At 37.7% G+C, this 12,856-nt stretch overlaps 1 protein-coding gene across 6 annotated transcripts in view; it reads right to left on the reverse strand.

The window, feature by feature from the left end:
* Positions 1–1,506: 1,506 nt before the first annotated feature.
* The window catches only part of EMB2757 (Transducin/WD40 repeat-like superfamily protein), a 41,958-nt gene continuing 30,608 nt past the window's right edge, over positions 1,507–12,856 (reverse strand). The window contains exons 11-15 of one of the 6 annotated variants that reach the window (XR_013237336.1): positions 7,630–7,736; positions 6,079–6,142; positions 3,275–3,463; positions 2,884–2,990; positions 1,507–2,174 (exon numbers count right to left, since the gene is read on the reverse strand). Coding sequence is in view for 2 of the 6 variants with exons in the window: in XM_077363730.1 (XP_077219845.1) it covers positions 2,070–2,174; positions 6,079–6,142; positions 7,630–7,736 (276 nt within the window). In the remaining 4 variants the exon portion in view is untranslated. Of the gene's footprint in view, positions 2,175–2,311; positions 2,707–2,883; positions 2,991–3,140; positions 3,464–6,078; positions 6,143–7,629; positions 7,737–12,856 lie in introns of those variants that run through there. The other 5 variants (XR_013237334.1, XR_013237337.1, XR_013237335.1 and 2 more) reach the window with 5 other exon arrangements.

The following is a 12,856-nucleotide window of genomic DNA, read 5'->3' on the forward strand; positions in this document are numbered from 1 at the left end:
TTCTTAGGAAGATGGAGGGAAAAGCGGCTACGACGGCATTGAGAAATGAACATTTCGAAACTATATCAAACCACAATTAATTCGAAACGAACCCTATCGTTTAACGGTGTAAATTTAAAATTTTCCTTTCCCAACTTCAAAGGCGTGGGCTTCGAGATAACAAAATATTAATTAGATTTCTTTAATGCACTCGCACCCATATATTTTTTGATTGAACCCATTTGCATTCTAGTCAAACCTTGTAGCCGTCGACTTCCGCCTCTACGGCAAAGATTATTCCTAATTTCAAGTATATTTCACATGAAATTATTTCTGTTTTGCGGATGTCGAGGTATATTTAATGCAGGTAGAAAAAGAGATGCAATCAACAAGAAAGAGGTTGATCGTGATGTGTACCACTTGCAGAACAAGGAAGGGTAAAATGGTCTTACTTTGGTTTGACACATGTACTTTGAGCGTATCATGGCGTAAAGTTGAAAACTCGCCGCCTATAGGAGTTCAGAAAATAAACTGGCTTTCTTTGGTGTTTTTCTCCAGTTGGAAAGAAAAGTTGCATCCAAGGTTTTAAGAGAACTTTAAGAAGAAAATTGTGTGTTTTCCTTTGGGGGTGGAAAATTCTACTACTTAGGAAAGCTTTAACCCGTGCTATGAAATAAGGGCCCGTTTGGATACCTCAGATATTTTATTTGGATTTGGAATTGAGTTTTGAATACAAAATGAATAGATCTGGCAGCTCATGTTGAGGGAGAGAGAGAGAGGGAAGGGGGTACTTTCTATGGAGGGGAGAGGTTGAGGAGCAAAGAAGGTGAAGGAAACTCCTAGATCTGTGGATTTCCATTTTCTTATTTGCATAGCTTATTTGAAAATCTGATTTTCTTCACTGTCAGTTGCTCAATTGGAAATTCAAGAATTTGATCGGATCAAAATTACAATGCAAAAAGGGCTGCAAATGTGAGAAATCCAAATCAAAATCTTCTCTGCCTCCAAACGGGAAGGAAACTGATGAAAACTTAGAAAATATTTTCTTTTCCGCTAGTTTCCACTGCTTTTCTGCCAACCAAACAGACCTTAAAGGGATTTCTTGACGAGAGTCGAGAAGCCACTTTTTCCGGACATCCTAAAACTGATAAGAGAAGTAGTCATATACACAGAGTGAATTATGTAAGAAAGAGATGGGACATTGCAGCATCTAACTTATCAGTATGTCATGTGTAGATCGGTCTTATATCGAATATCATTTGACTGGGTCTTACTTTACTTTTTCGTGTAGATGAAATCCCAGTATTGAAAATAATGGAAGAAATACATGGCCATGCCGATGAGAAAATGTTGCAGAGGAAGATCCTAAAAGAAGGGCATTTTTTATCTACCCTAGAGACGAACTGCCATGCTTTTGTAAAGAAATTCTTTCAAGTACCATGCATTTGCTAATTTCATTGATGTGCAGTTTGAGCTTTCATACATTGGCCTCTATAATGGGAAATTTGTCAAATGGACATGAGTATATCTATCTTAGTGGCAATGACTATTTCACCAAGTGGTTCAATAATCAGTATGGTTTTACACGAGTTGTACAAGAAAATTTGTCTTAAAACAAATAGAACTGGATAGCTCGGTCACAATCCAGTGTAGCGACAAAAAATATGTTCTTTTTTCACAAGGTTTTGCACTCTTCATATTTATATTCTACAGGAAAAATAAACAAAACCTTACAACCCACATTGTGTCAAGCCAATCAAAGAACAAGGAGATAATCATTTCATTCTCATCCTCGACCATTTTCCCAATAGTCTCACGCCACCATAGACAAAATCCAGCCGGAGACAATCACAAGTTTTTGCTTCGATCTGTAACCGAGAACGCTTGCTTAGTTATGGCTTGATGATGAATAGGTTTGGCAACAGTAATTTTACTTCAAGTATCAGACTCTGAAGTTCCCCTCAGAAAGTTGCAGTCTCTAGGAAGAAAATTTTCATGGCAGTGCTCTAGTATATGGAGTCAAAGTAGGGCCATCTCCTTCATCAAGTACCTCCTCTTCTAAGTAAACAAGCCAAGACAATTGGCTTCTTTCAGCCAAGAGTTCGAGGTGGATAGAGTTCCCACAATGCAACTGTAGTATCTTCTGAAGAGGAAGCCATTAGCTTACAGTCAGCTGAGAATGATACTGCATTGCACTGCAAAAGCAGATTTTACTTGTGTCAACAAGATGTTAAATTCAATAGTTTCATAGGTAAAAGTATAATTAGTCTAATTTGATTTTGATGTCAAAATTTCAAGTTTGCCTTAGTTTCCAACCCAAATAAGACAAGGAGGTAACATTGAGGGTCAGGGATTTCAATCATCGTCTCAGCCGTCAAAAAATACAAAGCATAATTTCATACACAAACAACTTCACTGTCTAGTAAATTGATGATAATGTCAAACACATACATAATAAATCGAAATTTATGAAAGAGGCCATTCCATGTATGGACGTATCTCCCACATAATAGTATCTTCTCTGGCTTGCTTCCCAACCTTCATTTCTATTCTGAAGTCAAAACGTATCTTAATTCATAGTTCTGCGGTTTGTGTGTTCATGTAACACAAATAGAAAAAAAAATGTCCAGTATTTAACATTCAACAGTTCCTCTGCAACCCAAACTGTTCTGAGCATCTGTGAGCATCTTACTTGGAAACTTTGCTTGGATACAATTGACCCACATGCTTAGCGGCACGCATGTTTGATCGAGCACCAAACCCATCAAGATTCAAGTCAGGAGAGTAGATTGAAGGATAGTTAAGCATATGAAAGAAGCCAATAAAAGCACACAATTTGAGGAAGAGAGCTAATTTATTAATCCAATTTACATTGATCCAATTTAAGCACTATATAACAAGTACCTTTCAAAACGAGATTCCGTTTTTGGAAAAAAAATTAGGGGCAATGATACTTGAGTGGTCTATATCTATCCCCTGGCATCTCATCCTCCAATTTACAGCCAAAATATCTGGAATCATGTAATTTTTTCGAATTTCAGTTCTGTTCTCAATCGATCTTTAATATACGGCCTGTTTGTTTTAGATTATGACAACCGATTGTGGAGTCCCCAACCTATTATTGGACTCAAATTTAGTGCAATTTTCGGTCCAATAATTGGTTGGGGACTCCACAATCGGTTGTCATAATCTAAAAAAAAAACAGGGCCATGAATGTATGCGACTTGAATTTTGTATAGTTATGAAATATTTGGTCAAAGGAAAAAAGATGGGAGGCAAAAAATTAAATACATGCTTTTGTATCTGCTGGTAAACCATTTGTGATTTGGCTCTCTAGAATATCAAATGCATGGCAATCTCTGCCTTCTTTTTCGTTTCCACGTCTTCTCTTGTGCCAGAGGAATCGAGAGACAGTGAGAGTCTCTTGGCTTTGCTATTGGACATGAGACTCTTCTTCTGAGTTGAGCTAGCAGAGCCCACTAACCTGGATCAAGTGAAAAGATTCAACTCCTAAAAAAGGCAACAGGAAAAGGAAGGCCATTTGTTGGCTATCTCCGCTCAAAGAGAAAAGACCCAAAAAAGATATCAATCGCATGCCACTTGAGCCTTTGACTTTAATTCAAAAACCTTAATTAGTTAACCAATCAGGGGTAACAAAATGTTAACTCAGAACTATGTACTCAAACTGGCATCTCTTAAAGGGAGTACAGCCCTAATGGTTCAACAAAGAGAAAGGAAAAAAAATGTGCTATGTAATACCTATGTTAGTATTTCTCAACCCGCTTTTGTGTGTGGCCCAATTAGAGCACTCTTACCGAGAAAGTGAGGATTACCTTTACAAAGGAGCCTTCTTACTCACTAGTGGAAAAGGGGTTTAATCTCAGGAGTTTAGAAAATTCAGGTGAGACGTTTGGGATCCTCTGCTCTCTTGGGCAATTCTTTTTCAACTTTGAATAGGCAGAAATGGACAACCAAAATTCTCCGCAGCAGGAATCTCACTCCTGCCCTGGGGGTCCGAGCAGGAAGCTATTCATGGAGATTTTGGTTTTGGAAAGAATCCTTTACAGGATGAGAATGATGACTTATGAAGAAGAGAGGGCGTCCATTAACGATCCCACCCGTAAAGAGCTCTCACGGGATCTGCTTCGGAAATATTGGAAATTTTTTAAGTTAGATGCTAAAGATTGCCCTTTCACGTTCTACAGTCCTTGCGGCTTCACCTCAGTGGAAGAGACCCACTTGCCTTTGTATAAACACCCTTTCTTCAAGTTACTCATGAGTGAGGGAAGGGCTGCGAGGAAACGGATTTGGGAGCTCACCAGGGAGGTGGCTATTAGACACATGGAAGAAGAATCTCTATCCGAAAAAGCCCTAGTTTTTTGGAGGGGAACCCGGATGCCACGCTCATGGGTTTGCCGGTTTCCCACCTCCAACAAACTCTGGAGGAGCTAGAGAAATGCGTTTCCTAGATGTGCATCCCTGTGTTGGGGCGGCCCTGGGATTCTGTGGCAGATAGACGACCTCTGTGGATTTAAGGAGGGAAGAAAGAGATATGCTATTGTATCTTGTTTTGCTTTAATGTTTTCCTCTACTTGGTCCTGGGTATACCCGGTCCATCCTCCATATGATATTTTGTAATACAGGACGGGACTCCTGGTCCCCAGTGTTATTCTAGTATCAATGAACCAAAAGATGAAAGTTCAAGTGCTTAAGCTCCACCTAATTTTTCCCTATTTTAATAGTTGTACACTCACCTAAACAACCGGGGAGGAGGCGCACCATTATGTAGGTGAAATGACACCTGAACATTCGTGTGCCACATCCAATGACATGGTCTCACAATAACAGAACTCACACACGCACCAACTTCAAGCAAGAGTATCCTGCATGGTTATAGATCGAGAGATATGCGCCCCTTAGCACAACTGATTAGTCAGAGTTCACATCACAACATGCAAGGCTCCCAAGTCCCATAACCACATTCTGAACCTGCAGGCTCGTTTGCAAGTCAACATCCCAAAGTTTCAATCTAACTCCTTAGAACCCAACAATTGCTAAAAAAACAAAACCTCCTTAAAACCCAACGAGGTAGTGAGGATTGGTAACTCGAGTATTGTTTGTAACATAAGAACATATAACAAAGAAAAATGCTTGTAAGGTCCACAAACTCCCTACATTAAGAATAAAAAACAATCTATAATGATTCTTTCCACTGTCATTCACTTTTTTTTTCAAGATTTTTTTTTGGAAAATTATTTCCCCTAGAAAATAGGTTTTATCACTCCTAGATTGGTTTTGAAACTACAAATTCGGTTTCATAGAATCTCAACTTCCCATGTTAACTTTCCGGCTACACTTCAAATAGCGGGAAAAGGGAAATCCAAATTTCTACCTCTTTCCTTCTCTCTCCATTTTCATGGTGATTTTTTTTACACCCATAGAATGGGTGGGGCCCACCATTTCGCACCTCATGAAAAGTTGTCCCCCTAAAAATTTAGTTTTAGACCCATGCATAGCATGGATGGGGCCCACCATTTTACCCCCCATGTTTTGATGGGTGGGCCCGACCCTTTTTTACCATATCATAGCATGCGTGGGGCCATCATCTCTACCCAAACCCTTGCATAGGGTGGAGCCCAATATCTCTACCCAAATATACGCATTAGTTGGGCCCGACCATTTTACACCTCATGTTTTGATGGGGCTGGGGCCCACCATTCGACACCCATGCATAGCATGCGCCCCAAATACTAGTAAAAAGTATCTTTTATCTTCCTCTAATATGACTAGCAAAAAGATGAACCAATCAAGCAGAACAACATGCTGCAATACAATGCTCTAGTCATATTTCCAAATCCATCGACACAGCATTTCCACACTAGAAGAGAAATGACTGATGAACTTTAATATTCAGTTGTACGAGCAAGCGCTTCTTCATAGCATCCCCAGAAATAGAACACATTAATATAAATTGCAAAAAGTTAAATTGTCATTCTTCAAAAGGTTGTACAGAGAAAAAAAATATGCTAAGAGGTTTCCATGTCTATAAATCAAGCTATGAAGTAAAAACAACTAGGTGTAGATATGTTAACGACATACCGTAGCACTATGATATTTCAAGGTTGCCAAAGGATTTCCCCTGCGATAATCATATATCCGTACTCTGCAGTAACAATATAAAATGGAGTCAAACTCAAATGACGATCTTAAAGAACTTGAACAAAAAGCAGGTTCATCATGTAGGTAGGTAAGTAGTACTTGCTCCCTTTCTCAAAGAGGAATTAGGTGATGGTGTTGCATTAGTATTCAGTGTTTCTTATTTAAACTATAATAGGAGGGGCGCCGACATTTTAAGGGCTTTAAACAATCAAGAGCAGTTTCTCCCATTGAGGGGGTTCTCTTGCTCAAATACTTCCAAAATTAGGGTTCCTAGTGTTGGTGTGCCATATAGGGCATGCACTTTTGAGGCATTACAATTCTTCAAACGGTGAATACATGCAGTTCTTCAAACTTTAGAGACCAAATCCATATCTTTATTTGCCATACCAACACCTCATTTTGCAACAAAAAAATATGGGTGCCATACACTGAATGACTCCATCCAATACACTCACTATTTAGCTCCCTGATCTTCCCAGTTTCAGCAACTTCTCAAGAATTAAGAAGACTATCAAAGGACAATCAGGGATCTTGTTATAAAAAGGCATGTGACTTAAATGGGCGTGTTCGTGTAGAAATAGTGAAAACCATAATAAAGAAAATCCCGTCTTCCGATGAGAGGAAAGGAACATTTAATTTAGAAATTCTCAATTCACTCCATATCAATAACCCGGAATTTTGTTGTATTGTAGCTACAATGACTAGAAAGATGTCACTTTGATTTTATAAATGTAATCCATAAAAAAGAAATTAAAACTTCAATTATGGGACAATTATTAATCAAAATATCCAGAAGGAATTGACAATTGCTAATGAAAATCGGCTAGCTGGGAACAATCTATACAGAACAAAAATCTCGACAAAGCATTACATTTTAGCTCCGATTTAAGTATTTATAACGCTCCGATTTAAGTATTTATAACGCAAAATCATGATAAACGCCGTCTGATTAGAAAATTGTGACCATATGGATGTTTCCATTAATTATCCTGTTTGGTTGCCAAGGGCTCAACATTCATTGGCGTTTCAAAATGCCAATGAACTTCTATACATCTTCCGATTCATGTTTGGTTGCCAAATTTGTATTGAAACTCCATTTGACTTCCAGACATGTTTGGGACATCATCATCGCCTTTTTTTCCTATGCGCCGCCTATGTGGTGCTAATGTTGCCTCCCTCATCTTCCAACCAAATTCTACCAAAATGGACAAATTTGGGTGGAAGAAGAGTGGAAAATATCTTGTCTAATTCTCTCTCTCTTCCCTATCTCTCTCTACCAAACTCTATATTGGTAATGACACCCCTACATTTTTCAACTACTCTTCTAGAGGATTGCCGCACAACCAAACACTACTTACCACTCTTCCACTACTCTTCTAGACATCTTCCATTCTTCTCTACTCCATTTTGACTTCTTATTCCACTACTCTCCCAGCCACCTTTGAGGAACCAAACAGGGGAACAAGCAAGTACATTGATTACAGTGCTGACCTGTGATCCCAGCCAGCAATTGCAGCAATTTTTCCATCTGATCGAATTGAGGTGCCTGATATGCCAGGTCGCTGAAGACAAATTTCTTTCTTGGGAAAACAAGAACCCTATGCCAAAGAAAAAATACAGCAATGTGAATGCAAGAAGAATTGAGAGCTAAAATACTAGATTCCCTGCTTGAGAAGAAAGCAGAAAGTAAGATAAACGTGTGGTGTAAGATGTATAGGAAACTATGGAAGTAAAGCTTGGAATCAAAAGCGGGCACATTTAAATGTCTTTTAAGCTTGAATAAATACATTTAAAAAAATTAGTAAAAGAAAATATACAGCCTAAACAACAAGATATGTCAACATCTTCCCCACTGTAAAAAGATTGTTCTCAAGAAATAAAATTTATAGGAAAAATGCATGCCCAACTAATAATTATATGGAAAACAAAAAAGACAAATACTACAAGCAAGCCATTCAAAAAAAAAAAAAAATTATACTACAAGCATCAACATTAGAAATAGTAAAGGACATGAATAACAGCTCATTCACAGAATTTATTTTTTAATTTTTGAACTCTTTCAGTTCCCTGTGCATCGTGCTTTAGAGTGCCTATTGCAGACATTTGTATGTTATAATGTATACGGTAGTATAGGACAGTACAAAGCATTTTTCTAATTCACATATTCTCTAACATATTAGCAAACCATTTTGATTAGTGGAATAATGAAAGTTAATTATTCATGGAAAACCTCGATATGGTAACAGAGCCTGTCATCAAATATGGGGATTTTGAAGGTTTCCATCATTATCTGATCATTGATCTACTTCTTATAGAATTCCCTTATTTTTTCGATTGATTTGAATCACTTAACTGTCCTTTTTTCTCTAGTTTTGGATTTCACACCTGTTGGGTTGAATGCTGATGTTGGCAGGCCATCAAAAATGATAATTTGATCTGGTTGAGAAAACTACATTGAGATAAATATTGCTATTCAAGTCCCTTGGTGATTTTTGGAGAATATTTTGAAGCTATTCACAGGGTATTTTAAAGGTTCAAACATCAATTCAAAACCCGATTTTATTATTACCAGCCCCATGACAAGTCGCATTTTTTGGCACATCCTACTGAAATATTGGACTTTTGTAATTTTCTGTAAATTTTTAGTTTGATAGCGTTGTAATAAACCAGTGTCAGAACTACATATGGCACGTCTAGCGAGTTTCAATTACAATAGGAATGCACTAAGGATCATCTCTAAGCCCTTATCTTTTTACGCTAGTTATGGATGAACTTACGGAGGGTATCCTCTAATAACCTGGCCCCACCAAGGGTCCGGAAAATTAATAATTTAAAGGAAAATCTTCGCCGTAGATCCTCCGATCGAAGATCGATGGTTTAGATCTTCGATTGGAGCCTTTTGGACCATCGGATTTGCACTTACTATAAATACTAAGTCCGAATTTACTATAAATTGTAAGTGTTTTTACTATAATAGTAAATTTTGTTTTACTATAAATAGTAAATCCGTTTTTACTATAAATAGTAAGTGGGCCATATTGGCCACAAAATCTAATTTTCATTTTTGGGAAAATGTTATCAGCACTACCATATTTTGATGATCGCACTCCTCACTTTATTAAAATGTACAGTATGGCCCGCACCATAGGATGATCCAAACCGTCCATTAGATGGGCCACAACCTAAATAGGTTATGCCCCAAAAATCATTTCCATAGGTCGATCCTAACCCTCCGATCTATAGAACCTAACCCTCCGATCTATAGAGGGTTAGGATCAACCCTCTAAGATTCAGTCCCTCTATAGATCAGAGGGTTAGGATCAACCTGTGGAAATGATTTTTTGGGGCACAACCTATTTAGGTTGCGGCCCCATCTAATGGACAGTTTGGATCATCCTATGGTGCGGGCCATACCTTACTTTTTAATAAAGTGAGAAGTGCGATCATCAAAATATGGTAGTGCTGATAACATTTCCCTAATTTTTTTTCTCACTTAAATAAAAGATTTAAAGAGACCTAAATTAAAATGGACTTTTACTTTTTGTGGATGGGTTAGAATAGGAAATAGATTGGAATTAGCAGTCCTAATAAGGAACAACCTAAACACCACAGAGGTGGGTTTTATAAAAACCCAAAAGTCGTGAGTTTTTCCCCACTTTGTAAGCATGCCCTCCCCAAAACCGAGAGGAGAGAAAGAGAGAAAGAAGAAGAGGAGAGAAGAGAAAGGGGAAGCTAGGTTTGAGACCTAACAAGATCCAAAACCCAAACCCTATTCACAAATCCCCAAAAAAAAATCTGTTTTGATAACTACACCAAATCAGTTTGTCTTTTCTGATTTATGTGAAAAGTACCAATTTCAGCACAAAATCTGTTTTGATCACTACACCAAATCAGGTTGTCTTTTCTGATTTTATGTGACAAACTGCCAATTCCAGCACTCAATACGTTTTGATAACTACACCAAATCAGTTGTCTTTTCTGATTTTATGTGAAAACAACAGCCCTCTTATGTATGAAATAACAGTGATTTGGATATGGATAATGTGGAAAAGTATTTTCAAACTTGAATATATGGGTTAGGTTGACTATTTTGTAAAAACAATCTTTTAAGTGAAAAATTTATTGCCTAACTTGAATCTTTTGGAAAATAATCTGTGTAGAGAATTTTAAAGAGGATTAGGTTGATGAGTTCAAAACTTCAAATCATAAATATCATATAAGATTAAAAAGGGGACTTTAGAATGAAATGAATGACTAGGGTTATACGTTCGAATAAGTTAGGAATATTACACCAAAGGGGGAAACAAGTAGGTTAAGAGGAACAAAGAGAAATAAAGAAATATTTGAAACACTAAGGATAATTGGGTTGACACCTTTGACACGTTATGTTTACAGGCTGTCTTCCAAGTGACACCTAGAGCTTGGTATATTATCTCTTCTCACTCACGAAAGACTCAAGGCAAGTGATGGTTGACTCTATAATAACGGTATTATTAATGTTATTAATATTATGATTTGTTCCTCTATCATATCATACTCACAACTTCTATTCAAATGCCCTGGACGTGCAAAATAACCTTGAGGACTATTGTTAGGATTTTTATTTTTAGGTCCACATGTATATACTTGATGACCTTTTTATGTTATTGATATATATACACACACACATAGTATTTATATACTGATGACTTTGATCTACTTGCGATGGCTTGTGATGCTTGATCCGAATATATACATAGGATGCATGAATTTGAATCGTATCTTTTGGAGGTGATATTGGGAGTAGTATGACCATAGCCATTAGATTCCTATACCATGAGCTATTCACGTCCTTTATTGCCTATGCTTATGCCTTTTTGTTACTTTTCACACCTTCTTGTTGATACATTCATATACCTATTATGTTTCGATTAACTGTTGATATTGATTTATGGATCATCTTTATAATGCAATTTCATTATGCACTTTTATTATGAGTCTTCTATATTATTTTGCTCATATCATACTGACCCGTATACTACTCTCAGGGTTTGAAGGTGGTGGAGGGACCCTTCACAAATGAACAAACATGACCAACACCTTAGGATGGGGAAGATCGTAGAGTTTGAGTTTGTAGTAGGAATGACGAGTCCATCATATCCCGTAGTAGCAGGTGATTCTTTTATTTTCAAGAATTGTAGTAATGGAATTTTTAGTTTCGTGGAATTAATAAAGATGAGTATCAGCTTCTTTCCCTTTTTGGGGTAATGATTCAGATTTTAGGATTTTGGAAAAAAGGAAAAAAACTCATGTTAAAAATTTGCTCCAAATCTGGGTCGTTACATATCCAAGATGAGGTGTCGTGGTGTATGTTATTTGCAGATGCCATAGTATTAATTGACGAAACCAAAGCAGGAGTTAATGCTAAGTTAAGTTATGGAAAACTACTTTGGAATCCTAAAGGTTTTAGACTGAGTAGGACTAAGACAGAGTATATGGAGTGCAACTTTAGTAATGTAAGGAGGCGGGGCGAGGATGTAGTAAATATGACTGGATAGGAGGTACCTAAGTGGGATATCTTTCGCTATCTTGGTTGAATCCTACATAAGAAAGGAGAGATTGAAGAAGATGTTAACCACAGAATAAGAGCAGGTTGGTTGAAGTGGAAGCATGCTTCAGGAATTATGTGCGACCGTAAAATACCTACCAAGTTGAAGGGAAAGTTTTATAAGACAATTGTGAGGCCATCCATGCTGTACGGCGAATGTTGGGCCACCAAGAAGCAGCATGTGCATAAGATGAGTGTAGTGGAGATGTGAATGCTTAGATGGATGTGCGACCACACAAGGTTAGATGGAATTAAAAATGAAGACATCCGTAAAAAGGTGGGGGTGGCACCAATTGAGGAGAGGATGAGAGAGCACCGCTTAAGATGGTTTGTTCATATCCAATGTAGGCCTTTGGATATCCCGGTGAGAAGAAGTGACTCGTGCCAAGTTGATAGGGCAAACCGAAAACAACTTTGGTAGAAACAGTGAGGAAAGACTTGATGCCTAGGAACATAATAGAGAATATGACCTTGGATAGGAGAGAATGGAAGAAAATGGTCCATGTAGACGAACCCAACTAGTGTCAGGATTAGACTTCATCAATTTGAGCTGGGTAGATTCTTTCACCTTCTTCATGAAAATTTTCTAAAGGATTCATTCGCCGACCCCAACTAGTTTGGGACAAAGGCTTAGTTGAGTTGAGTTGAGTTTTATTGTTGTACCAAGCTGGTTGTCTGTATGAGTGATTATCCTTTTTTGTTGTATGGGTTTTATAGTTGTTTGTATGGGTATTGTAGTTTTCTTTGTACCAAGCTGGAGTTCCATAGTATATACACTCCAGCTTAAGGGGGAGTGTTGAAGAGTGTAGAAGGTTTTATTGGTCATTACGTATATGTGTGGAGGGTATTGTAGTCTTTGTACAAGGTTGCCCTACTTTGGGCCTATATATACATCATTTACATGGGAGGACTCCTTAGTGGAGAATCCTCACCTTCTCCCTCACTCTTCTTCTTCTTCTTCTCTTCCTCTCATCCTCATCTTCTAACACTTATGATGGCTCAAACTCAGAACCTGAGCTTGTACAAGGGGATAAAAACTATTGACCAAGTAAATTCAATGGTGGAGCAATAATGCCAGTCTCTTTGTTCTTTGATTTTGAGCTATGTGGAATGGGTATCTTCACTAATATA

This window comes from Tasmannia lanceolata, unplaced genomic scaffold (assembly GCF_043159265.1).
Source record: "Tasmannia lanceolata isolate RefF3 unplaced genomic scaffold, GAP_Taslan_0.1 ptg000020l, whole genome shotgun sequence".
Classification (NCBI taxonomy): Eukaryota; Viridiplantae; Streptophyta; class Magnoliopsida; order Canellales; family Winteraceae; genus Tasmannia; species Tasmannia lanceolata.